The sequence below is a fragment of the Chamaea fasciata genome, unplaced genomic scaffold (genome assembly GCF_029207755.1).
Source record: "Chamaea fasciata isolate MVZ Bird 193981 ecotype frontalis unplaced genomic scaffold, bChaFas1.0.hap1 SCAF_13, whole genome shotgun sequence".
In the NCBI taxonomy this organism is placed as follows: Eukaryota; Metazoa; Chordata; class Aves; order Passeriformes; family Sylviidae; genus Chamaea; species Chamaea fasciata.
In genome coordinates, this window is record NW_027094098.1 from 17,532,052 (window position 1) to 17,557,935 (window position 25,884).

Below are 25,884 nucleotides of genomic sequence, written 5' to 3' on the forward strand. Positions count from 1 at the left end.
AATTGAACTTGAGTGTGCTGGGGAGATGGTTTGTTTCTTTTCACTGGTTAATCCAGTACTAATTCCTGTGAACAAATGTGCTATTTCTGTTATGTTTACACTCATCTTGTCTTCTCCTTTGCTGCAGATAAGGTAGAAGATGAGTAAACAGAAGAGTGACCCCACGAGCACTGTCAGAGTAGGAATTCCCGATTACCTAAAGCTCTCCTAAGATACTGGATTAATGCAAACATTGACAGGGTGAACAGAGGACAGATCCTGATGGATCAAAGTAAATAGAGCATGCAGGAGAACAAGATCCGAGAGCAGAAAGGTTGGCTTAAAAGCTGTAATTTATTAAAGATATCACCTAATGTAGGCTTAATCTAATTTCTCTGCTGTTGGACCGTGAGAGGTGTTCTGGTTCTAGATAATTCTCTGCATTTTAAAATGCTGCTGCCTTTCTCTTGCTGCCCCTTCTGAAATGCATTCAAATATTTTTCCTGGAGGGAAAAAGCATAATTATGTAACCTCTTCTAAAAAAGTTTTCTTTAAAAAAAAAAAAAGTAGACAATCTTCTAGGCTAGAAATCCACTGAACACTGAATATGACATCTGCTTTTGAGAAAACTTCTTTACTCTTGTACTGAACTGAACCAGCAATTCAAGTGCTGCACAAAAATTGAATAATTTGCTTCAAAATAGATAGTTCTCCCCACTGATTTAAAATTGATGGATGGTTTTAATTTTCAGTGTCCCAGTTTTTCACATGCAGAAATTGAAGATGCATGGCATATAAAAAGCTTTTTTTTTTTTTTGTGTTAAGAAGTTAATGATATCTAATTTCAAATGCTGATTTGCTTTGGATGGAGGCCTCAGTCATGTCCTGAGAAACTTCTGATGCATTTCCAGAGAACTTCAGCACTAATTAACTTTTGGACCTTACAAAGTAATCTGTAATAAGTATATTGGACAGGAAGCTCGATTATGAACCAGTAGGCACCATCTTCTCCAGATAAGTTCAAATTTTCAGGGCAAGCCTGTTAAAGATAAAAAAGTTTCATCAGAGAATTTACTCTTGTCAAACTGCCTCAGTTATTTTTTAGAGCCTAAGAACTCCCAGCCTTTTTTTTTTTTTGTGCTAATACTTTCCTTGTAAAAGAACTATTTCCATATTGATTTTAGTGAAAAAGGGGTGCATCAGCCATTCTGCTTTTCCATCCAAGTAAGGGATGAAGTAGCATCTCTAAGGAACGGGTATTGCTTTCTTCTGTAAAGTACATACTGATTTTTTTCAGAACTGTAATGAAAAAGTTTTCTTTGGAAATGTACAAAGACTGCGTCTTTCTGATGAAGGGAATTTGGCTGGTATATATTTAATAAAACCCAGAAGAATTAAAATGCATAATCCAAAAAGGTTTGGGCAAGTAATTAGGACAACTTCCTGTTTGCTTGAGAAATAGAAACATGAAGCTTTGCAATTGATAAGCACAAATGGCTCTACATCGCTAATAACGAGTAAATCTGGCAACCTTGGAAATGGTAATCCAAAACAAAATTACTAAGAGGGCTTAATTGACACATCTAGAGAAGAAAGTGATTGTATTGATGATACAAAAATCACACATTTGAGCAGCCTGATGCTTTCAGCACTGGTACTCTTTTTCATTGAGTACAAAGTTTGGTAGGGTTTTATTATAGTGCACATATTCTCGGGAAAGAGCATATGTTTATGCATTGTGGTTTTTCTGTAGCTTCTCATTTAGTATTGCTATTTTCTCTTAGCATGAAGTAATTTACATTTTCGTGTCTGGCCACAATCCGAGTTGGATGAAACTCTTGAAACAGTAGTTGTTCATTGCATTTGCACTGACGGTAAGGGAAAGTACATTTTGGGATACCATTGGTGAAGGCACGTGGTGTGAGCAGTGTAAAATGGACCGGCTGTACAGTTCCAGGGCCAAATGAATGCCAGTGTCACTTCCAGTGGCTCCATCAGGAACACATGAGGTTCCTCCACTACTAAACCTGCGAGGCTCCACTTTCCCTGCTCTCCCCTTTCCAACACTGGTGTCTCCATTCTTTGCACAGCTTGTACTCCAGCTCCATGGGGCAGCAAGAATCCTTGTATTTCCATCATTCTGTGCATTTCAAGGTCGTAAATCAGATTATGACCCCAAGCAGGATTTACTTCTGTGAAGTTCAGTGTTGTGTGATTCCTGCTGATGTTCCCCAGCAGACTGGCTCGGATGGGTCACATGGGGACAAAGCCACCCACAAGTGAGTGAGCGCCTTGTTCCTTCACAGTTCTACAAGTATTGCATTTGATCATTTACCTGCCTTCGGTGCAGATGGAATGAGGGGCGTGTACTGTCTGCAGGTGATAAGCTGGGGCTGCAAGGCGGAGGGAGGCTCGGGCTTCCCTGCCGGCACTGGCAGAGGAAACGCGCTGCCATGCCCCTCAGTTTAGGAAGGGCATTGAGTGCTGTGTCCAGCTCTGGCCCCTCAGTTTAGGAAGGGCATTGAGTGCTGTATCCAGCTCTGGCCCCTCAGTTTAGGAAGGGCATTGAGTGCTGTATCCAGCTCTGGCCCCTCAGTTTAGGAAGAATGTTGAGACCCCTTGAGCGTGTCCAGAGGAGGCACCGAGGCTGGTGAGGGGCTGGGAACACAAACCCTGTGAGGAACGGCTGAGGGAGCTGGGGATGTTTATCCTGCAGAAAAGGAGACTCGGGGGTGACCTTATCACTCTCCACAACTCCCTGAAAGGTGGCCGTGCTCAGGTGGGGCTTGGTCTCTTTCTCCAGGCAGCAACTGACAGAACGAGAGGACACAGTCTCAAGCTGTGCCAAGGGAAATACAGGTTGGATATTAAGGAAAAGTTTTTTACAGAAATGGTGATAAAGTACTGGAATAGTCTGCCCAGGGGGGTGGTGGAGTCACCATCCCTGGATGTGTTTATGAAAAGACTGGATGTGGCACTCGGTGCCATAGTCTAGTTGAAATGTTCGGGCATGACTTGGACTTGATCTTGTAGGTCTCTTGCAACCTGGTGATTCTGTGATTCTGTCGAGACGAGCTTCCCCTTTTTCTCCTGATCACCTCGCTGTACACACTCACGCTCTTCCAGCACTGCCCACCGGTGAAACCAAAGCTACCTGTGAGTACCCGCGGTCCGTGCCTGGCCCTCCTGGCTGTACGCGAGCACCCGGACCGTGGCACAGCCCGGTGTCCCGGCGTGCCCGGGCGCTCTGGGGCCGGGCAGCTACTCCAGGCAGTACGGTAGGCGCGGCCCGCCCCGCCCCGTCCCGCCCCGCTCGGGCCGGGCTGTGCGGCCACGTCCCCGCTCGGGCCGGGCTGTGGGGATGCGGCCGGCGGGACGCGGCCGTGCGGCGCTGCTGGCCCGGCCGTGCCGCGGGGCGCTCCGGGCCATGCGGCCGTGCTGAGCCGGCCATGCGGCGGCCCTGCAAGGTGGCGGCGGCCCTGCTGTGCCTGGCCGTGCTGCTGCTGCTCTATCTGCTGGCGGGCAGCGCGGCCCCGCCGCCCGCGCCCTCCGCCGCCGCCCGCCGCCCGCCGCGCCTCGGCCGGAGCCCCCCGAGGAGGAGCCCCGCGGGCGGCGGCAGCGCCAGCGCCAGGTAACCGGGGCAGCTCCATCCCGCGGCCCCTGCCCTCGGGAATCCCCCGGCCCTCGGGAATCCCCCGGCTGCTCTGCCCGTGCCCAGCCCCACGCGTGACCCGCCCGCCCCGCGCGTCCCCTCGGCGGTGTCGCTTTGGTGCCGGTGCGTCAGGAACTCCTCTCTCCCTGATGTTCTTCCCCCGCTGGTGATCGGTGATGGAAGACTTCTGTGCGAGCTGCTGAGGTTCACAAGTACAAACTTTTCCCTGCGTGTTTCCCCTGGCAGCGCAGTTGCTAGAGATGCCCCGAAAGGTTTTTCCCTTGTGCCCGAGCTGGGTGTTCCCTCCTCTGCGGGAGCAGCTTCTGAAGTAGCGGCTTTTCCATGAGTTCTGGCCTTGTTTGGGAGGTGCCGTGGGCGCTGTGGTACCCGCCGTCCGGAACAGGGGGCTGCTGTCACCTCGGGAGCTGCGCTTTGCGGGTTTTCCAGGGAAAAGGGAAGGCGGCACGTCATTGCCCTGTGCTGCCAGTGGGCTCCAAACTGCGGAGGCACTGGCAAATTACAAGCTTTCGAGCTTTTTGTTTTGAAGGTTTTTTTATATGTAAATCAATTTAGCAGAACTTTAAAGGTGATTTAATTCGTGGTGTGGTGTGTTTCCTTTCCCAGCACCTTACAGGCAGGGTATTTTTTAAAAAACTAATTAGTTGAGAAAGGGCAGCTTTCAGTGGGTGGAGGACTTGTTTTCCCCTTTGCATTCCAATTATGTTATGGTCAGTGTGACCTCATATATCTAATTAACTTGGTATGTCTTTGTGTCTCTGATTCGTGATTTCACAGAGATGTTCTGAATGAAAGACTATTCCTGTTTCTTGAGCTCTTACTCCTTAACTTATTAAAGCAGTTGGTTTCCCCCCAGCATTGTTACCCCACTGAATGCAGGAGATGTTTTCTGGGGCTGCGAGTGGGCCACGGACAGAATTCAAATGCTGGTATTAAAGCAGGATTATTTCCATTAGCAACTGTACCTCCTGAAGTCATTTTTCTTTAAGGCATATCTCTGTGATTATCATGGAAATCAAGAAGAACACTGAAGGAGGGAGCCCGGGAAGTATGGAACTGCCAGCGAGTGTAAACAACCATTCCACTTCAATGCGCTTTTCAGTGGCATCTTCATGTTTCACAATCTGACGTTATCTAACTTTTTGATTATTTGTTGACTTTGCAAGTCCTTTTTACAAGGTCTGCAACACAACAGCAAAAAAAAAAAAAAAGAAAGAGGAATTTAGTATTCAAAGTGTGCGTTTTCTTCAGAATTTTGTTTGTGGGGCTTGGTAGTTGTTTTTTTCCCTCGTCATCCTGCACCATTGGCCCCAGCAGGGGCTTGTATAACTGAGAAGCACAATTCTGTGGGTCCTGTTCAGCCACTTGATGAAAGGTTGTGTGTGATGTTAGTTACTACTAAAATTTATTCAGGCGAGGGGATCCATAAAATAAGAATTTTTGTGGGGAGAGTGTGACTTGAGTGGTTCAAAGTGGAGGTGATGCTTGCCTGGTTGGAAAGACATCAGGTGGTGGGTTGTGCTGGGCTTAAAAGGCCTGATCCAGGCTAAACTGAAAGCAGTGTGGGGGGCTTGAATTTGGATTGTAAGAAACAGGCCATGATTATCATTTCAGTTCTTCCTTATGAGCAGAGGAACATTATTTTTTTTATTTGATGCAAGAGATCCCACCTTATCTAACTGATTCATGCAGGATAATAACAAATCTGATTAGGACTGTTTAAGATCTTGTGAGGTGATCACAGTGTACATGCTTGTATGAGACTGCAGAATTGATGAACAGAACTTTAGTGAAGTTCTGTCTGTGTGAACATAAAACGTTTCAATTCAGTTTTGTCAGGTGGGTTTGTCAGAGGATGCAAGTTTTGGGCTCAGCTCAAAGGTGTGACTTAGGATTTGTGTTTGCTTCATGAGAATCAGCATCTTATAGGGAAGATGAATTGTATTTTGACTGGGATTTGTAATACTGCTTTCTGTAGCCACATAATATCAGAAGACATTATTAGGTTTTAAGTTTTAAGAAGTGTAGATTTCTTTTAACCTAAGAAGCTACACATAAAGCTTAATGTAGGCACATGCCATTAGCTGGCTGGTGCTTCACAAATGTTAGTGATTACATTCATGTGTCCTGCTTTGGTCATTAGATAATTTTGACAAATCTGGGTAGGTTTCTGGTTAGCTTTGAAAACTTGACTTTTGTGGTGGTTTTACTGCTCATTCCTATTGGAAGTAGCAAGTCCTATGCCTTGGGTAAGACTTTTTTATATAAAGAATTTTAAATATGTGCCAAACCCATGTGTGCAAAGTATCAAAAAGAAGGAGGATTGTTTTACATTTGAAAGGCAGATGTGACCATACTCTCTCTTAAACCAGCATGGCGAGGCTGGGGAAGTGAACCTTGGCCAGCACATTTAGTTCCCTGAAAGTAATTTTTCAATGCAAAACATCCCTTGCGTGGCAACCTGTCAAGATACATTTTCTTTCTGTGCAGCCTGTGTGCAGCACATGCAAGTTTGGCTTCAGTTTGATAATAACATGCTGAAACTCCAAGTATTTCATGCTTGTTTCATAAAAGGAGAGAGAAACCATTCTGGTTTTGAGTGGCTTTTTTCCTTTTCTCTGAGTGGTAGGAGAAGGTTGAGACGTCAGCCATTTTTGGGTTGACAGCAGCTACAGCTGGTTTTGTGCAACTGCTGCAAAGTGAGAAAGGTCGATTTAAAAACATTTGTATTTCAAAGTGTGCAAGAAAATGTGTTTCACATCATGGAGCTGTTGTTGGGACGTTTGCTCAGGGGTGGCTGTCAGGGAAGGAGCCTGTTCAGTGAATCACCACTTTTGATACAATGCCCAAATCTACCCTTGTTTGTGCTGCAAAAGTAAATGAGATCATAATGGGAAGAAGGTTTCTGAAATTAACAACTATATTGCATTTTGTGTCTGCATGCATTATCTTTCAGGAATAAATTTGAAGGCTTGAATAGATTAGCAGGCTGTGTAATGAGGTGGGAACACATTATTTTGAATGGATTTGGATTGATTTAGACAGGTTTTGGGTTAATTATGTTTGAGACACTTTGGCTGTGACTAATAAGAAAATTACATGTAATCTAAACTGTAAGACCTAGGAATGCACACTGTTGTGCTTGAGCACTCAGGCTGCTCCTGCTGTGTCTGTGCCTTTCTGAAAAAAAATTTCAGTATTCAGTAAATAAAATATGAGTGAGCAACTGGATGGGTGTTGCTCTGTATTGTTGGAAGGTCTTTGCTGTAAACATTTTATTGTGCTCCATCTCATCGAGTTCAGTCTTCAGCCACTCCAGAGGGATGTGTTCTGCAAGTATTTTGTGATGCTTTCTGGAGTGCCTAATCTCAGTTTGTGTATTTTTTCTTGTCAAACACATTAAACTTTAGGGCCCAGGTCTCTGCATTGCTTTCAGTGTGTTTAAACATTTAATTTAGGTTATAAAATCCAGCTACAGGCTGTTCATAACAGACAAATTGAACTATAAAGGAACGAATGTAAATGTTAGGAAGAATTTGCTAATGATACTAATTGCATCACTCTGTGGATCTACGGGCTTTTTAATGTCTTGGGAGTCTCTTGAGGTAGGAGATTCTTAGAGCTGTAACAGCTGTTCCCATTTTAGAGGTAGGACAACTTGGCTGTGTCCGGCACATCTTTAAGGGATGTCCTTTCACCCAGCTGTTGTTCCTCGCTGCCCCTTCCATTCTCCTTGCCCTGTATGAGGTGCATGCATGAACAGGGCAGGGGAGCTGGGATGTTCCTTGCCATCATCTGCTTGTTTGCCCTCCAGGCAGTTTGACTTCGCCTATTCTGCACCTGCCCCTTCTCAGGCTTCTGGATAATTGTTGTTTTTTAAAGGTTAAGTTAAAATTGCGGGCAGATGCATCCTGCTGTGGCACTGTTTTATCTCCCATTGCAGATCACCTTTGTTTTTACTGTCCCTCCAAGTTTCTTTACATACTTACAAAGAAGATGCAAAATGTTGTGTCCCAGAATTCTTCTGTACATCACTGCTGCTTCTCTCACTGGTTATTGCCCTCAGTGTTCCAGTATGACTGATGTAGTTCAAATAGCTCCTTTTTCTGGGACTTTTTTTCCAGTTCAGGCCACCCCAGGCTCTTGAACCCCCTGCACTGTAGGTAATTCCTCACCTCTCAGGCTCAGCTTTGTCCTTCACGGTGTCTGTGTTGGATGTGTGTTGTTATCCCAACTCCCCTGGGCTTTCCAGGCATTCTGCTTTCACCAGGGGTTGCTTCTGCTCAGTCTGTCCTTTGGAAGTGTTGGCTACACTTACTGGATTTTTCACTGCACAACAGCTGCATAATACAGAGCTCACCATGGCTAAAACTGCCCAGGAGAGCTGAGTGCTTTGGTGTGGGGTTTTGAAATATTGCAATAAAAGTGCAGGGTTTAGTCCCTCTCCCAGCAAATTCTATTGCCAGAAACTGCATCAAAGCAGCTCCCAGCCTGTGCATGGCTTGATTTAGAGACTCAATTAAGGGGAAACGTTACACAGATAGGGAGAAGGGGGAAAAGGTGATCTGTGTGAGCAGCTAATTATTCACGTCAATAATTCAGCACTTTTTACACTAATAGGTTAGAAAGTAAATACCACTTCACATAGACGTAATATTCCATTATTTATGCACTGATGAAATTGGGGGTTAATTAAGACTAAAGCAGAAGATTTAAAACCCTTAATGAAGTGTGTTGTTTTGTATAGTCAGTGAAGTGTCAGTGCCTGGTGTTCCTTTACATAGAGGTGGGTTACTCTGAAGGGTAGAATGCTGCTCCTACACACAGCAGCAGTTCAGTGTCTGGAAAAAAGAATAATAACAGCTTAAAACTGTCATTCTTCTCTTTATTTAGAACTTCTGTTTGTGGGATTAACTCCAGTGATTAACTGTGTGTGCTGAGCAGGGCTGGGATTGATGTCCTCTGCTCAGAGCTATGTCCAGAGCAGGCAGTGATCTATGATTTGCCTTTTGAACTCTCCAGGAATGATTACTGTGCCTGGGATTTAGTTGCTTGGTGAGCTCCATCCCGTGTGATGGAGGCTAAGTGCCATCTGTGTTGGAATGTGGATACACCATGGTGCAAGCATTCCTGGAGGATGCAATTTTTACCTCTGTTGCAGACAGGTAAAAAACATTATAATAGAAAGGTATTATAAATATAAATGAAATCACACCTTGCTCTGCTAAATTAATAGCTAGGCTGTCACTTCTTTTAAGTGCAGCTAAGTAGTTTGCAAGTTTCCATTAGAAAACAACCTTGGGTATGAAGAGTTTGTTAACAAAACAACCTATTCCTGGGTGAAAAACAAGTGCACCTGCATAAATATTAGATCTGTTCCATGAGAACCCACAAAGGAAAAATGTAAACAACCTGAATCTTAGCACATACATACAAATCACCTTATGGCCAGTAAATGAAGTCGTAAGAAAACTACCAGGTGTTGCATATGAGATCTGTGAAAACTGGATAAAGTAAGTTATGTGAATAAAGAATTGACCTTTCCTGCATGAAGAAAATGGAGTCCCATATGATTTATTACAACATACCTCCACACTAAACACAGAACTAAAGACTGTTTTCAAAAGGTCTTCAACTCCCCAGGAGAACCTGATTTTTCTGGCTAGCAGGAAGCTTCATTGTGCCTCTTACTGTGCTGCCTTTATCTGGATGAAATGTATTTAGAGCCCACACAGGTGGGTGCTAAGTGAAAATCCCACAGTGTGGCCCTTGGAATATAGTCTCATTCATCTGGGATATGTGACTATATTTGTTTCCAAAAATCCCTGTTTTAGCAAAATCTCATGGATTCCATGGGTTGATATGGAGAGCAGTCCTTTGAAACTCTGCCAGTGCCTTCAGGCCAGGATTAAGGCATGCATCTTTAATAGCAAAATTAATTAACTGTTAGAACAATTTACATATGGATGGAATGTTTTTTTTTTTTTTTTTTTAAAGTAAGGATGTCTTCTTCCAGTCTAGCCATTATGGGCTTGGCAATAAGGTTGCTGGATGCAGTTGTGTGATCTGCATTGTGTTAGAAAGTTGGCTGGGTAGTTGTAACTCTGTTCTGGCTTTGTGATCTCTGCGCTGGGGAAAGACCTGTCATTTGCACAGGGCAAGATGGTGTCTCCTTTGAGGTGCTGTGAAATTGGCCTCATCTGTGTCTGTAGTGCAGTGATTTTCACAAACCCAGAAATGCAGGAATGACAGAAAACAGCCTTTTCCTTTATGCTATAATTGTATCACTATTGATCTGTACCACAGATATTGCCATGCTATTTGCTTGTTCTGTAAATATCTAACCAGAAAAAACCTCCTGATCTCTTACAAAATGATGAAGAAAAAACCACCAACCCTGATGTCTGTTGATGAGGCATTCTCTTCACCTCTACCTCAGTGATTTTTATGTCCCTGTCTCTGAATTTTCAGGAAGCCTAGAGAGCAGAAGCATCCCAAGGAACCCTCATCCCTGCAGTGCATGCATCTGGCAGTGGTGGCATGTGGGGACCGGCTGGAGGAGACGCTGATCATGCTGAAATCAGCAGTTCTCTTCAGCAACAGGAGGCTCTGCTTCCACATCTTTGCCGAGGATTCCCTCAAGCCTGAATTTGAGAAGAAGGTGAGTTTCTTTGTCGTTTGGTAAATAAGTAGATGAGTTAATTGTAAGTTGTAAATTTCTGAGAAAAATTACATTGACATCAACAAGCAGCAGCTGAGCGTGTTGTTTACTGTACAGTTATAAATTCCTTATGCATGTGGGTTTTTTTACAAAAGCTCCTATAACGTGTAGTGTCTGATTTCCTCCCATCATGTCTTTCAGTTAAAGGAGTGGCCTTCCTCATATACAAAGAAGTTTGAGTCCAACTTTTACCCAATAACCTTCTCAGTAGGAAATGCTCAGGAATGGAAAAAGTTATTCAAACCATGTGCTGCCCAGCGCCTGTTTCTTCCGGTAAGGCACCTGGATTTCTCAGTAGGTTGCTTCAGGAAAAGGTTAATTCCACAGAAAGGAAGCTTTGCTGGTGTAATATTAAAACCATTTTCAGGCTGAAACATCTGCTTAAAGATAATTTTAGTCCGTGCTTTAAGATACTGTAAAAAAACAACACAGAAATCCAGCCTGGCTTTTTCCTGGCTAACAAAGGATGTGTGTTTCTGATTTGTCTCTGGTTCCATGAGCCTCTCAGGCTCTCCAGACTCCAGAGAGAGTGTGAGAGCTCTCTCAGGGTAGATCTTTTGGAGTAGATGCTGTGTGCCTTTTCTAAATAACATTCTTGACCACATGCCCTCTTTACCCACCATTTTCCTTTCCATATGTTAGCCCTTAAATGGATCCTCTCAGCATTCCCTTTTCCTTGAGTTTTACTTCTTTTTTCCAAGGCTGTCAGAATTGTCCTTAAGGTAATCACTCCAGTGTGTTTGAAGTTGGATTTCATGCAAGAGCTTGGTGTATCCTGGACTCTTCAAGTTCACTGAAAAGTTTTGTTATGCTCAGTGTCGTAAACTTGGAGAGAAGGGAGGTGTTGATACCAATTTTGCATATCAGAAGTTGGAAGAACGTTTGCATAAAGCAATTTCTGTGGAACTGAGAACATCTATCAAAAAATATCTTGTGGGTTGCTGTTGATTGGGGTGACTCCAGTGAAGTGACAAGCTGTTCACATGATCCAGATTTCTTCATCGCTGTCTTAGGAGGAGTGGGGGGGGGACAAAGAAATCTTTCCCCTCTCAGATGGAAGCAATCAGGAGACAGCTGCATGTCCAGATACATAGCCTGTGAATACATATGTGAGAAAATATGTGCTGTCAGCAGTTCTGCTGATCTGCCATTTAAGGGTGGACTATCAACAGCACAAAGGCCAGATGGGCTGGAAGTAACTCCAACTGCAGCAGGGATCCTCTCTCTCTTGACTAAATGTTTGCATCACCTGGAAAAAAATCCCTAAGCGTTAGCTTGTTCCATGCAGAGTGTCAGGATGTCCTGGATAAACAGAAATCTCTGTTTTTCTCTGATACTTTCTGTCATTTTGGGAGACTAATTGTAGGAGTGACTTAACTTTTATTTCTCTTCACAGTTCTGATGGCAGAAAGGGGTTATGTGTTCATGCTGATTCCTTCAGGCCGGGCAGTGCTTTTACTGATGCCTTCTTGTCACTCTCACGTTGCTGAAGTTCTCCAGTAACTTCTTTTAAGGACTATTAGACTGTTGCATGTTGTGTCAGCAGAGTGAGGGGGCAGCTTGGGCTGTAGATGTTTGTTTCTGCAGGGGCAGTTGCAAGATGCTATGTGTGGTCAGGCTGAGGTTTCTGGCTTTGTGTAGGACGGGCTGTCCGAGAGGAGTTGCAGCTGACATGGAGTTGATGTGGGTATAATAAACAAGCTGTAGTCGTGGCTGAGGTGCCAAATGTCCTGTGGGACCCCTGAGCTTTTGTGCTGGAGTTCACACACTGACACAACCTTGGGTTGTTTCTGGGTAATTCCAGACATAATTTTGGATTTTTGGTGTTTGATAACTGGGTTCTGATATCCCACTTTAACTGTCTGCACACAGTGGGAGCAGAAGGTTCCAAGTGTTACTATTTAGAGAAATAGTTTGGCTTTTATTTTTAATAAATACCAACAGAATATCAGGGTTGGTTTTTTTTTTTATCCTTCCCCATACTGAGCTGCATTTTTCCCTGCAGCAGCATGAAATGTGCCTGGATTTAGGGAGGACCCCAGGAGAGCAGCAGTTATCATCTGTTTAGCTCTCAGTTGTGCAAATTGTCTTGCTCCTGATAATGCTAAGCCCGAGTGGAATGCGAGTCTTTGATTCACAAGTGCCTCTCCTGCCAAAGAAATCTCCTCTGCAGCACCAGCAGGCGTGTGAAAGTGGACAGGAGGCTCTGAGGAATGTGTTCAGGGAAAATTGAGTGAGAACCTGTCAGTGGTTTCACCCAGAGGTGAAAGTAGAGCTGTGGGATGTGACCCTGCAGTTGGCAGTACTGAACTGTTCTGTCCTGGGCAACAGGTTGAGGTGCACATTCCCAACTTACTGGCTCTACACAGGATGCTAAAATATTAAGGAAGGCTGTAGAGCATCCTGCATTTTTCAGAGGCATTCTGAGACATCTGATCACATTTGGCACTTAGATGCAGAGGATGTAGATGGAGCCTCACTGTAATCTCACTAGTCAGTCTCTTGCTGCACTCTGCTGCAGTAAAACCATCCAGGGCATTTGCAGAGACACAGGGAGGAAGATGTAGATCTTTTTGTAAGCACAGAATGAAACTTTAACATGAGACTAGGAAGGCAATGCTCTCAGCAGTCGCTGGGGACTAGTTTGTACTCCTGACATGGGTGTTAAGACAGCAGGTGAGGAACATCCTCTGGTCCCAGGGATGTTGGTCCCTCAGGGCTGGCTGCAGCTGTCTCTGTGCTGTTCTTCTGCAGCTATGAAAACAATCAGCTAAAGTATCCTGAAATGCTTAAGGGATTTTTGGCTGATTTTTGGCTGAACATTTACAGCCCTTCTCAAAACACTTAATCTACTTAAGAGCTTTTAAGATAGATTAGCAATATCCCTGTGTTACAGCTTTCCCCTTGAGGGATGCTCAAGTATCCAGCCCAGTGGGAATAGATGCCAGGGCCTTATCTAGACAAAAGTCTCTGCTGTAACTTGAGTTAATCTCTTACTACAATGAGGTTTAGTAACTCAACTGTGTGGCACTGTTACTCTAGCATCAAGCTTAGTGATTTGTCCCTAATTTTGGATAAAGCTGTGCTAAGCTGCCACATGAGCCCTCACAAACCCTTAGGTAGCCCAGCTTCACAGTACACCAGTGTGTGTTTACTCAGGAGTGTGTTATTCCTTGCCAACCTTGCTAACACAGGGAGAATCTATGGAGACAGAAGTTGTGAAATCAAATTACAGATAATTGAGTATTTAAGTGAGGTGCCAGGCTAAATATAGCCAGTTCTGTGCAGAGCTTTTTGACAGATTTACTAAGAATACTCTATATAGCTGCAAAAAAAAGAAAAAAAATCTCACTTTGAAGCTGTAAGTGCCTGCAGAGCAAGGGGAAGACAAGCAGAGCAAGCCGTGTTTCTGGCTATACCTTTCCAAAATCCCAGGCTGTCAGGTGTGTCTGCATGGTTTGCGTGAGCTCAGACCTCCAGACACAGCCTGGCAAAGCTCCTGCTCCAGCTCACTGCGTGTCACTTTTAACCTGCACTGCAGGTTCCTGCTCTCTGAGGAACTCCTACAGCTGCAGTTGGGGAAATTAAATCCCCCCCTACCCAAGGCACAGCCAGGAGAGATGTGAGCCGTTCAAACTGACATCTGCAGCTTTTAAATGAGTCTTAACACTCAACATATGAAAGTGGGAAGGGCTTGAAGGAGGTATCACAGCTCTTTTTTTAGCCAGCTGGGTGTCACTGCAGGGCAGCACCTTGGACACAGGAGAAAGAAGAATCTTTTAACCAGCAGAAAGGGGAGCATGTGAGTCCTGAGAGGAGGAATACACGGTGGGGTCAGGTGCTGGTAGGCACTGCACAGAGAACTGAAATATCTGCTTGAATCTGTAGGAAAATGATTACAGTCCATAGACTTCCACAGATTAAATTTATTTGTGTGTTGAAAGCTGCTGAAAGAATGTTTTTCTGCTGGAAGAAACAGCTGTCACTTATGCTTGGGAAGGGTGAGGAGGGTCTGTAGGCCCCTGTTAAACTTCCTTCTGAACTGGGGTAAGTTTTTCCTGCTGGAAAATGCCTCAAAAAAAAAAAAAAATCTTTAAAATCCCCCTTTAAAATCTTACATGGTCTGCAGTGTGCTGTGAATCCACAGGCAAAATCTAACAGCTTCTGCTCTGTTTGTATTCCAGTGTTACCTCCTGTCTCAGACTGAATTCAGGGTTGATTTTTCTTTTCTTAATGGCTTTTGATTTTATGTGACTTCGTATAGCAGGTACCCATGAATCAGGGCTCCTAGGTGCTGCAGAGTAATTAATACACAGTACCCAGGATATCCTTAAACTGACAACGTTTCTTCCTTTCAGACTGTCTTTCTTCTATTGATTTACTCTTGCAGTGGCTGCCTTTTTATTGGTTTGGGTTTTTAGTACTGGACTTGAGGATATTGAACATCTGCAAATATTTACTCTGAGCTCTTAGTGTATTATCGAACTATTATTTTTATTATATGTATTATTTTTGTCACTTATTCACTGATACCTCCCCAGGCAGGTTTGTGGCAATTTTGTGGGAAAATGCTGTATTGCTATAATCTTCTATCCAGCAGAGAGATCTGGATTGTGTTGAATGTGTTTACTTAGAGTTTGTTGTAAGCATAAGTTTTGCTTTAAAATGCAGAGACAGTTCCTTCTCCTCCTTGCCCTGTTCTGTAGGAAGAACATGTAGTTATCCTGTCAGAAATACAGGTCAGGGATTTGTTAAACTTGACTACATGTCAGTCTGAATCCCAAAGTGTTCAGTCAGGTGAAAAATCTCATTTAAGTCTTTACTCACGGATTTGGCATCTTAGTGGATTCCTGTTGAGCATGCTTAGAGGTGATATTTTTCACCCACTTGTTGAAAATCCTAATGTTATTCACTCTGTTTCACAGGTAATCCTCAGTCACAACACATTAGAATTTATGTAAAACCCAATTTCTTTGGTAGAATTTCTTGTAACATGCGTAAATAGGAGAGTGTGTCATTGATTTCATTGCAGTTGGATGAGAGTGTGGTTGTTGTGTTCCACATGGTGAAAATCCAAAGCCTTTTGGGTTTGCTTTTCAAAGAAACAGAGAGAGGTAAATAGGGTTTTTTGCTAGACCAAAGTAAGACAATTTTAGTCCTTCAGGAAATTTTGGACAGTTTCAGCAGATAATGAAGAAGAACAACAAAAATGCGGTTGGAAGTGGTGGTCAGCTGTAGGTAATGATCTTTATTACTTCACAAAGACTTGAAGCACCAGGTCATTTGTCCCACTGTGGATATTAATGAAGGAGTGTGTAAGGATTTGGGCAGCCACAAGGGGGAACATGGTGAGCAGGAACTTCTGAAATATCTTGGCTCTAATCTGCAGTATTCACCCTTCTGACCTGACCAAGTGTACTGTGGTTATTCCTCATGCAAAATCTGGTGACAGAGCTCAGAATACAACCTGGTATGTTTTAATGTGACACTTCTGTTTAACAACCAAATTTTGTTCTTCAGGGGGATGCACTTATATTGGCAGTCAATGGGGTTGTCTTAATTAATGTGAAACAGTTGTATATATTAATTATATATGAAGGTGAGTCTAAGTATTCTGGTCTCCTGGGTTACCCTTTCTGCCAGTGGAGAACACTGTCTGCTTCACCACTTACAGATCTTGAAAATAGCTTTGTAAATATATATTATTTACATGTAATTTCTGAACAGGTACTAAGTAGTCCTTGCAGGGATTTTCGGGAGCTCAGTGAATTGCTGCTTCATAAGAAGGTTAATCCCACCTCAGTGCTCTGGTAGCTGTTTTACTGTGTAGTTCAAAAAACCCATGGCAAACAACGAGCCAATAATCTGACAACTGTTGTTCCTCTGTGTAATTACATTTAGCCCATAAATCAATACCTCCAAATTACCAGTTTAAAGTCAAAGTGCCTCTTGCCAATAATCTTTGTGTTTTTTGTCCCTCTGGTTCGTTCCCCGTCCTGCCGCTCAAACCCCCAAGGTGATTTTGAAGGACGTGGACTCCCTGCTTTACGTGGACACTGACGTGCTGTTCCTGAGGCCCATCGATGACATCTGGCACCTGCTGAGGGAGTTCAACTCCACGCAGCTGGCTGCCATGGCCCCCGAGCACGAGGTGCCCAAGATCGGCTGGTACAGCCGCTTCGCCCGGCACCCCTACTACGGCTCCACCGGCCTCAACTCCGGCGTCATGCTGATGAATCTGACACGGATCCGCAGCACTCAGTTCAAGGTGAGAGCTGTAGTAGAGCTCCCCACACACCCAGCAGATGTTTCCGCGGAGGGGAAGTTTAAGGCTCACCTCTTGAGGTAAAGAACCCAGGAAGTTCGATACCCTGCTGAGAAGGGTTAGCTCAGGGCCAAGGAAGAATCATCTACTGGATCTTGTCACTGTTCTTCAAACCCTGTGTCTCTCTCTGTTGGCTGCAAACCAAGTTATGCCTATTAAAGCGCTGAGTATTTAAGAAATAGCACAAAAGGAAGGAAAGGCTTTTCGAGGTGTGGTGGCAAGGTGTCTGAGGTTTGCTCAGGTGCCTGTGCATGGCTTTATTTTTTGTTTTCTACAACAGTTTGTTATTTTTTCCTTATTAAACCTTTTGATTTACAAAACACCTTGGAGAAGCAGTCTCGCTAATTATTAGAGCCATTTTTCTACAGGCTGGCCCTTAGTGTGAAGCAAACCCACAGAGAACAAATGCAGCTGTTGTAGAAAGTCAGGATTGGTGTATTTTGTCACACCTTGGAAAGCTCAGTGTAAAATTGCATAAAATTCATAATACAGAGAATCAGAGAAATACAGAATATTGTAATTGGATACTTAAAGCTGTTGTGAACATGGTTATTAAAATAAATGAAGCTTCCTCAAGGCTGGAGCAGTGGTAACTTGCAACTGAAGCAGTCTGGTAGCAGTGTTAAAAATGGCTTCCCCAACTTCTTACATTTCCCTGAAAAGATACATGAAACAACAGACTCAAGGATCTTCAGTGCAGTCTCTGTGTTGTTTTTAAAATTGGAATTCTTGATGTGAATACCCAGAGAAATTGGTGATTTTTGCATCTGTTGTGAATAGACTTTTGCATCCTGCTGCTGCTAAGTGACTCTGTGAACTAGTGGAAGTGAAAAGGGAACATTTCATGACAGATCTGTGTCTTTGAGCACATATTCTGTAATCGCTAAAACTTTGCTTACCCCAAGTCATTCCTCAGGCAATGCTGGGGGTTTCCCTGCATTGCTAAGAAACAACTGGAGGAAAAAATTCCCAAACATTCCTCTTACTACCAGAATTCCCAGGGAAGATGATCTTTGGTCTGTAATTTTCCTTGCTTTTATATCTTGGTTTTCACCTTGTCCCTGCATTTTTTCCACTTTTTTACTTTTTTCCCCTCCTGTTACTTGGAATAGGAAAATAGTGAATAGCAGGAGCTGACATCAGAGCTGGGCCCAGGAGACTTTGTTTTCCTGTTTAGATAAACACGGTGAGTTCTGCTCTTACAGCCCTGTCCAGGTCTAACATTTCCTGGCAGTTTTTCATTTTTCACCTGGGTGTCCAACGTGGCTTAGCAGAACTTAGAGATTTGTGTGTGCCCACTCTGAGTCAGATACCGCAGCACTGATCATGATATTAACCCCTTGCTTCTGTTTTCCTGCCCTGCAGAACAGCTTGATACCAGGTGGCTTGACCTGGGAGGAAATGTTATATCCATTGTACCAAAAGTACAAAAATTACATCACGTGGGGAGACCAGGATTTGCTAAATATAATTTTTTACTTTAACCCAGGTAAGGAATGGTTCTCATAGTCATCATTATCTGCATTGAAAAAACATCTTGAGCTTGATTTTTTTTTAACTGCTATTTGTTATTTATAATATGCATAAATACTCTGTTATTGTGTAACTGCATCCTCAAAGGATTTATAACCTGTGAAAATATTTCTGAGGTTGCTTCAGGTAATGGGGGCTTGGACTTGTTCAATGAATATGTAAATCTGTTTTCTGGAGATTTGAGAAAATCATGAGGTATAAAATTAATGAAATGAAGGGATGAAGTTCATGTTGTGTGTGTGCTTCAGGGTGTCAGGACCAGGGCGTAGCTGCAAAAATGTTTTTGTTTCAGATATTTATCTGAATGTGGAAATGCCACACTTTCTGCAAAGCTAAGCCCTGTTTTTCTGAAATTCAGCTGACTTGTGATGCTTATGCAAATAAGTAACAAGCTAATATAGACAGAAAGTGGACACAGGCATTGGAATATCTCATCTAAAGCAGCTTCCAGCCTCTGAGCTGGGTGACCTGGCCTCAGCAGGCACCAGATGATGTCATCGATGTCCTGCTGGTGAGAAATGCAGGGATTTAAACACTGGAGCATAGCACACACTTCCCAGAGTAGCTGAGAACCTTATTTCATGCTTCTAACTGGATGCTGAGTATCCATCCCTGCTGCTTCTCCTGGTTTCCTATGACCTTGTCACCTCCAGTGATCATAAGAATAAAACAAATTTGGAATTATCTTTATTTATTCTGCTCCCTTTTCTTTTTCTGTAAGGAGTCACAGGGTAGGTAACGGGATATACCCAAATCCAGGCAAACTGCTAGAGTGAGGAGTAGCAAAGCAAAAAGCAAACATCTGTTTATTGCAGACAGATGTCAAACATCAGTGTTGCTGACACCCTAGATTACCCCCAGTCCTAGGGAAAAATAGAGTGGGAATTAATTTCCAAAAAGAAACGAATGTTATGGGAGCGTGGTCTCCTAGAGAAAGAAGATGGAGCCAGATTAGTTGTGAAGTCAGACACAAGTTGTTCACTGAGGTGTGCAGGAAAAAACAAAGGTTGCAAAAATACTTCTATATTGTGATGAGTGTTCTCTACAAAAGCCACATGTGGGGTCTCCTCTGCACCATGGTCTGTCCTTTCCTTGGAACGAGTAAAGAATTTTTTATGAATTGCATAATATCAGACTGCTCAAGAAAAGAAAATGAACTGGATACAATTAACACAGAAAACTGGGCTTTCTGGGGGTTGTTGAGACTGCCTGGGGAGGGAATTGGCCAAGACTGCTGCAGGTGCCTTTTTATAAGCGTGGGTTAAAACCACAGGGAACTCTGTTACCCCGGCCTGAGGAGCTGCTCTCTTTGCCCATCTCCAAAAACTACTCTCCCCTTCTGGAGAACTTTGCTCAAGAGGCCTTAAGGGAAGAAGAGTTCAGAAAGTTTTTCTCCTGCTTTTCAAGAAGCACACAGGAGCAGCTGCAGGCTTCCCAGGAAGCTTGGAAAGGCCAAGGGGAGAATTCAATCTTCAGTGCTTCTGCCATGCCCTGCTGGCACCAGCCCTGATTCATTGTTCCCCAGGGCCGAGGCAGAAAGGTTGCAAGGACTGGAGTGATTTATGACAAGCAGATTGCAAGCACTGTGTGCACAGAGTTTAAAAAAAAACCACCAGGAGAAAGGAAGTTATGAGCCTTTGTGAGAAATTAGGCTCATCTCTAAATAACCTAGACCTGTGAAATGAATGGATGCTGGCTCTTTGGAGGGCTGTGAATAAAATACACCACCCCTTATGCTCTGCTGTGTAACAAATTGCCATGGCCTTTGTGACAGCTTCAGCCGCAAACACTGGATGTACTTTGCAAGTTTTCCCATGCTGGCTCCAGGAGGAGTCCGGATTTTCATAACCCTCACTGCTCTGTGTGGTTCCTGTCACTCCAGAAACTCCTTGCTGTGACAGAGGGCGCTGGACAGTGCCACCTGCTGTGTACTCTCTGGTTTGATTCTTCCACTGCAGCTTTCTAAAGGGCTCCCTTGGGTTGTGCTCGATCCCAGATTTTGTCTGTTCAGGACCAATAGCTGGGGAGTGTAGTCACCCACGAGGGACGGAAGTGTCTCTGTTGGGGATACTTGCAAAAGACGTAACTGAATATTCCCCGATCAGTGCCAGGCTGGTTTAATTTGTTGGATCTCTTGTCTGACATGTCTCTTCTCCTTCCCTGTGCCCCGATGCCGTGGGCAGAGTGTCTGTACGTGTTCCCCTGCCAGTGGAACTACCGGCCCGACCACTGCATGTACGGCAGCAACTGCCGCGGAGCAGAGCGGGAGGGCGTCTCCATCCTGCACGGCAACAGAGGCGTGTACCACGATGACAAGCAGCCCACCTTCAAGGCCCTCTACGAGGTGATCCGGGATGTAAGTGCACTCCTTGTGTCCCAGGGTGGATTCCTGCTTCACTCCTGCTCTGCCAGCCATCAGGCTGGGGAGTTGTTTGTGTAAAACCCACCAGACGCGATTGAACGTGGTTATTTTGGCCTCTTGTGCTTTTGAGGTGGTTTAGACATTTCGCCTTCATGTTACAGTAATCAAAAGGCTGATAAATTTCTTTTCTGTAATACTGAAGGTAGGAGAAAGACGCTGGAGTGGAGTTTCTCACGCTGGGCCTGCAGCTCTGGTCCATAAATTCCCAGGGAATGCTTGTCCTCCCTGAGCACCTCAAGCCTGCAGGCGCATGGAGGGCAGAAGCTTGTCCCCAGACACAGGTGCCTGTGTCCACTTGGGATGTTGTGTGTGTCCAGCTCTGCTTGCCAAAACTCCCGTTTCCTTACATTAATAAAATTCCTGTCAATGCACACTCTCAGGCAGGCTGGGTGTGAAGTGATGGGTTGGTGACACTTGGCAGGTTAGGGACAAGACATTCCCTACTTGGGGAAGGTTTTCTCTTACAGATTTCACTAGTGAAAACTAAAAATTCTCTTTTTTTTTTTCTTTTCTTTAGTTTCCATTTGAAGACAATCTCTTCCAGTCCTTGTACTACCCTCTGCAGTCGAAATTTCTGGATACAGTGCACACTTTATGTGGGAGAATTCCACAAGTATTTTTGAAGCAAATTGAGAAAACTATGAAGAAGGTGTATGAAAATCGTGTCATTGTGTACTTGGGGGCCAACCACAGATACTAACTGTAGCTCTCTTCTTACACAGAAGTTTTAAGTCTTGTACTCCGTTTCATGAAGGATATAAAGGAAGAATATGAACTGTTTTACTGAAACTCAGAATTAATATACTTCAATTTTCTAATAACCCTAGAAATTACAAAAGGCAGGAAATCCTAGAAGCCTACTGAGATAGTTGCTGAGAACAGCAGAAGAATCCTTTCTTTGTGGAGTACTGTTGTGGCCTGCTTTCCCAGTCCCTTACAGTTTCAGAATGTATTCTCTGGCTTGGTAATGTGGATTGCATTAGGCACAGTCCAAGACTGTTGCCAATGAAGAGTACAAACCCAGGTACTGTTGATCCATTTTCCTCTTTAAGTGCTATTCCCTGCACAGTAACAGCAGTATTCCACTGCCAGACAGTTTTCCATCCCTGCCTTGGGAGATGGCCAGTGCTGACTCCCCTCTCCTGTATGGAAATGTATTTCTGCCTGGGAATTCCATTTCTGGGATCACAGAATCACAGAATTCTAGAATGGTTTGGGTTGGAAGGGACCATCATGGATATCTTGTTCCACATCCTGCCATGGGCAGGGACACCTTCCACTAGACCAGGTTACTCCAGCCCTGTCCAACCTGGCCTTGAACACTTCCAGGGATGGGGAAGTTGAGGTCTTTATGCTGGGATCATAATGAATAGCCTCGAAGTGAAAGAGGATACGAAATGGCTTTGATGTTTATTTAAAATACTTCATTTAGCTTAAATCTCCAAAGCATGATCATCATCTCGTGATATGCACAAAGAGCTTATTTAAATTGCAGTAGCTGAAAGGTGCTTGGGACCATTCCCTGGGGAACTGGAAGTGAGGACACTCCTACAGAGCAGCGATCCAAGAGCAGACTCACTCCTAAAGAGCAGTGATCCAGGAGCAGACTCCCAGAGGGCATTTTCTAGGTGTAAACCCCAAGGGTGTGTGTAGGAGTGCTTCAAGGAAGCAGCAGAGAAGATTATCTTACTTTTCAAGTCTGTTCAGCCGAAAACATCAGTCGTGACTCGGAGCTGCTCACTTTTGTATCTAAGGCAAAGTAGGAGTGGGGTGAGCAGGGTGAGATAATGAAGCCTTCCCCTAATGAGAGGAAAACTGGCACAGATGGGACATGCTGTACATGTGTCATACATTTGTTAGAGAGACATGGTTGGGGACTGTGGGTGAGGGAAAGGATATGTTCCCAAAGTTAAAATAGGATTTCTGAGGAATTGCAGTTCTGGGCTTTCTCCCCTATCCAGTCAGGGCTGATTCAGGGTTTCATAAGGAAACACACTCCAGGAGTCTCCCTTTTCTCTCGCATGTTTCTCTCTCCTTGTGTGGCAGTTCCTGAGAGGAGGGAAAACACGAGCTTGGTGCCATCCCAGGCTGCCAGGTAAGAGCCTGTGCAGGGGATGGAGTTCCAAGAAGCTTTTCCCAAACCCTGGAGCGTGAGAGTGTCTGTGATAGCCTGGCAGAGAGCAGGGCTGCAGGCAGCTGAGCAGGGGAGTGGTGGGACAGGGGCTTGGAGTAAGGGACAGTGGAACTGCTGAACCTCACAGCATGACAGGAACAGAAACCTTGTTTGCCCCTCTGCTGCAAATGGAAATCACAGTTTGATTAAGCAGTGTGTTCTGACTCCAGCCCTTATCTCACAGTGTTTGCCACCGGAGTGTAAATTGACATCTGAAGGACAGAGGCAGCTCGACTGTTGTGATTGAAAGCCTGGGAGCCAGAAAGTCATTTAAATGTGAGCAGAGATGCCTTTCCAACTTGCCTTAGGATTTTGTATTTCAGCTGAAGTTTCAGTTGCCAATTTAAACAAGAGTACACTACTTTCTACTTACTGAGAGAAGTTTAAAATGTAACCCAAATGAGCATGGAAGATTTCAGAACCAGAAGGCAGAGGAAAGAAGGTAAAGCTGCTGATTTAAAAAGTTTAAAATAATGTATGACAGGTAAACCTTTAGGCCAGCAGTTCTGAGAGCTTGTATAAAGTATTAGCTTGCTTTTGGTCTTTGTTTTCAAGTATCAGGGTAAAGCTGACACAGGTCTAACGAGGCTGGTGGAGCTGCATGCTGGGCAGGCCGAATTCCTGATTTCCATGGTGTCTCCAAGCCACAGAAAGCTGCCGAGCAGAGTCTTGCTGCCCAGACAGTTGCAGCCCCAGTGCTGAGGCTCTGGAGTTTCTGAGGCTGTGGTTGTGTAAGCTGTGATTCAGCAGAACCCTGCAACTACGGGCACATTCAAATGAAGGAGTGGAATTCATTACAAAACAAAGGCATTATTGCATATGAACTGATTAGAGATTAAAGCAGTGCTTTTTATGTTCACAGGAGGTGCTACATTTTGTTTCGGAAGAACTGAGTTATGTTCTCAACAGCTATTAAATATATGAAGTATTTGCTTTAACATGAAGAGTCTTGTTAATGTAATATCAGCTGGCAGGAAGAATGGGGGAGGTTCCCCCCTGCTGGGCTTTTTCTGAGGAAAAAAAGCAATAATTTGAGCTCTCCAAAGTGTTTTAAAACAATTATGTAACTTTGTTTTTTGTTGTTGTTAGAATTCTTAATTTATATTTCACTACAGCTTCCAAAACCATGTTATATTTTAGTTTTAACAGTAGTTGATTGTAATATTCATCTTACTTTGAAACCAGTTTTAATTCTTTTTTTATTTCATACTCGTGGCTAATTCCATGTTAATTAGCCTTCATTTATCTTAATAATGAGATGTGTAAATACTTACAAAGACTTTATGTCCTCATTTTCCCTTCCTCTCCTGTGTTTTAGTTATTTCCAATGGTATAATGGATAGAGCTCACCAGCATTTTGCTTACAGGGGAAGCTGGAAACTGCTCAGTGTGTGTGTGTGTGCACAGCACGAGCATGTGTGTAAAAAATGTCCCTTTCCTGTGTCACTGAACTGCTCCTGGATTTTTCTTTGACAAGTGCACTGATTGTTACAGCCCCCAAGGAGGCTGAGCAGTGCATTTCTGGGTTGAGGACAATCCTTTGGCTTACAATACAAATAAATGAAATTTTCAGCAAGCTCTGTGATTTGCTAGCGTTCTTTTAAATACGAGATTTTGTGCTGGTCTGGTTGGGATAGAGTTTTGTAGGTGTGATGTTATAGTGTGTGTACACAGGATCTGACAGCAGGGAACACAGATAAACGTTCCTCTTTTACAGTTTTACAGTAGTCAAGAGTCTGATATTGGATATAAAGAGACAAACACATTTAACTTCCCCCAAAGTGCTCATGTGTCATGCTGCAGCTCCAGTTGTGTTATGGGGAGCATAGATCAGAACCTTCTCTCAAAGGAAACTGGAGTTTTCTCTTTTACTCTTTACTGTTTCTCCATTATGTTTCACTCCTTGGAGGTCATTTAGCATCATTTCCCCTCCCTCCTTCTTGTATGCATTTTTGGACATTCTTGTATGGTCAGTGCTGTGCTGTCCTTGCTTGTGACATCTCTGTGTGGCAGAAGCTGCTGGCCTGTCTGTTCTGCCAAACCCTGGTGCTGACACTGGTGTGAGCACCCCTCCAGAGATGGGGTGGGACAGTCACCAGGATTGTCCCTGCAGAGGGTGGAAACATTCCCCCACTTGTTTGGGGCAAGTGCTGGTGTGTGCTGGGAGCAGCCCTGTCACGAGATAATTAATTGCTATCTGAGCTTCAAGAGACAGAGCAGTGTTGGGAAATTTTGCTTTCATTCTGGATCAGAATACAAACCAAACTGTCAACACTTCCTTTGAAATGAAAATGGAGACAAAACACCAAAATGAGACTCGGCATTGAAGATGAACAAAGCACTTTGTTAATTTTTTTTTTTTTTTTGGAGGCAAAATATTTTGATTTGACTTTCACATTTCTGTAAATGTACCTTAATTGCTGCTGTTATTTTGTGAAAGCTACACTATAGCCCAAAGTGTGTATGTATAGTTCTGGTGATTAATACTGAAATAACGACACAGACATGACACGGCTCTTTATTTTAAAGACCTGTTCTTGTAGAAGTATCTTTTCCTGAATCCTCCTGAAATTGTCAATTCCCTCCTGTGAGGGTTAGAACTGGGCACAACAGGTGCCTTCTCAAGGTTCACACCTTCAAGGAAAGATCTCCTTCCCATTCTGCTCCAGGCTTCCAAAGGGCACCGTGGTTCATCACACCCGAGGCTCCAGGTGAGAAAACAAGGCTGGTTTTAATCTTGACTGGTCCTGTAGTTTGTGCAGTGATGTCAGGAAGTTCCTGTCCCAGGGATTTACTGGCAGGAAGGTGTGAAATACAGCTTGGAAAGAAAACTCTGCCGGCCAGTTTGCCACGGGCTCTTGGATTAATAGGAGACAATCTGTGGGGACTTGCTGGGGTCAGTGGCTGACCCAGGTAAAGCCTGGAATGTGTCACATCTGTCTCTTCCTTGGGGTTTTTTATCTCCTCTGGGTAATCTTTCAAAAGAAACACCAGCTCCCACAAATACCATTTTTCTGTTTTCAGCCTCTTTTTTTAAGGCACTGTGTGTGAGCTGTTGTCA

The 25,884-nt window shown here is 44.0% G+C and overlaps 1 protein-coding gene across 4 annotated transcripts; it reads left to right on the top strand.

Moving 5' to 3' along the window:
* The first annotated feature begins 1,772 nt into the window (after positions 1–1,772).
* On the top strand, positions 1,773–25,511 carry GXYLT2 (glucoside xylosyltransferase 2). Of its 4 annotated transcripts, XM_066195497.1 has the most exons (9): positions 1,773–1,853; positions 3,013–3,135; positions 8,672–8,814; positions 10,121–10,310; positions 10,512–10,643; positions 16,387–16,638; positions 18,061–18,184; positions 20,412–20,584; positions 21,168–25,511. In XM_066195497.1, exons 3-9 carry the CDS (start codon positions 8,765–8,767, stop codon positions 21,348–21,350), a joined length of 1,104 nt encoding a protein of 367 aa, XP_066051594.1. In that variant the 5' UTR covers positions 1,773–1,853; positions 3,013–3,135; positions 8,672–8,764; the 3' UTR covers positions 21,351–25,511. The 4 variants fall into 4 exon arrangements, with proteins under 4 accessions (XP_066051594.1, XP_066051596.1, XP_066051593.1 ...); XM_066195499.1 differs by lacking the exons at positions 1,773–1,853; positions 8,672–8,814 and having other exon boundaries at positions 3,118–3,135; positions 21,168–25,510; XM_066195496.1 differs by lacking the exons at positions 1,773–1,853; positions 3,013–3,135; positions 8,672–8,814 and adding an exon at positions 3,429–3,610.
* Positions 25,512–25,884: the final 373 nt, after the last annotated feature.

Bases quoted from the DNA above. Each gene is read 5' to 3' on its own strand.
- GXYLT2 (XM_066195496.1), top strand. From the start codon at position 3,429: ATGCGGCGGCCCTGCAAGGTGGCGGCGGCCCTGCTGTGCCTGGCCGTG. The intron at 3,611-10,120 runs GTAACCGGGGCA...CTGAATTTTCAG, and splicing joins GGCGGCAGCGCCAGCGCCAG to GAAGCCTAGAGAGCAGAAGC. The intron at 18,185-20,411 runs GTAAGGAATGGT...TGCCGTGGGCAG, and splicing joins AATTTTTTACTTTAACCCAG to AGTGTCTGTACGTGTTCCCC.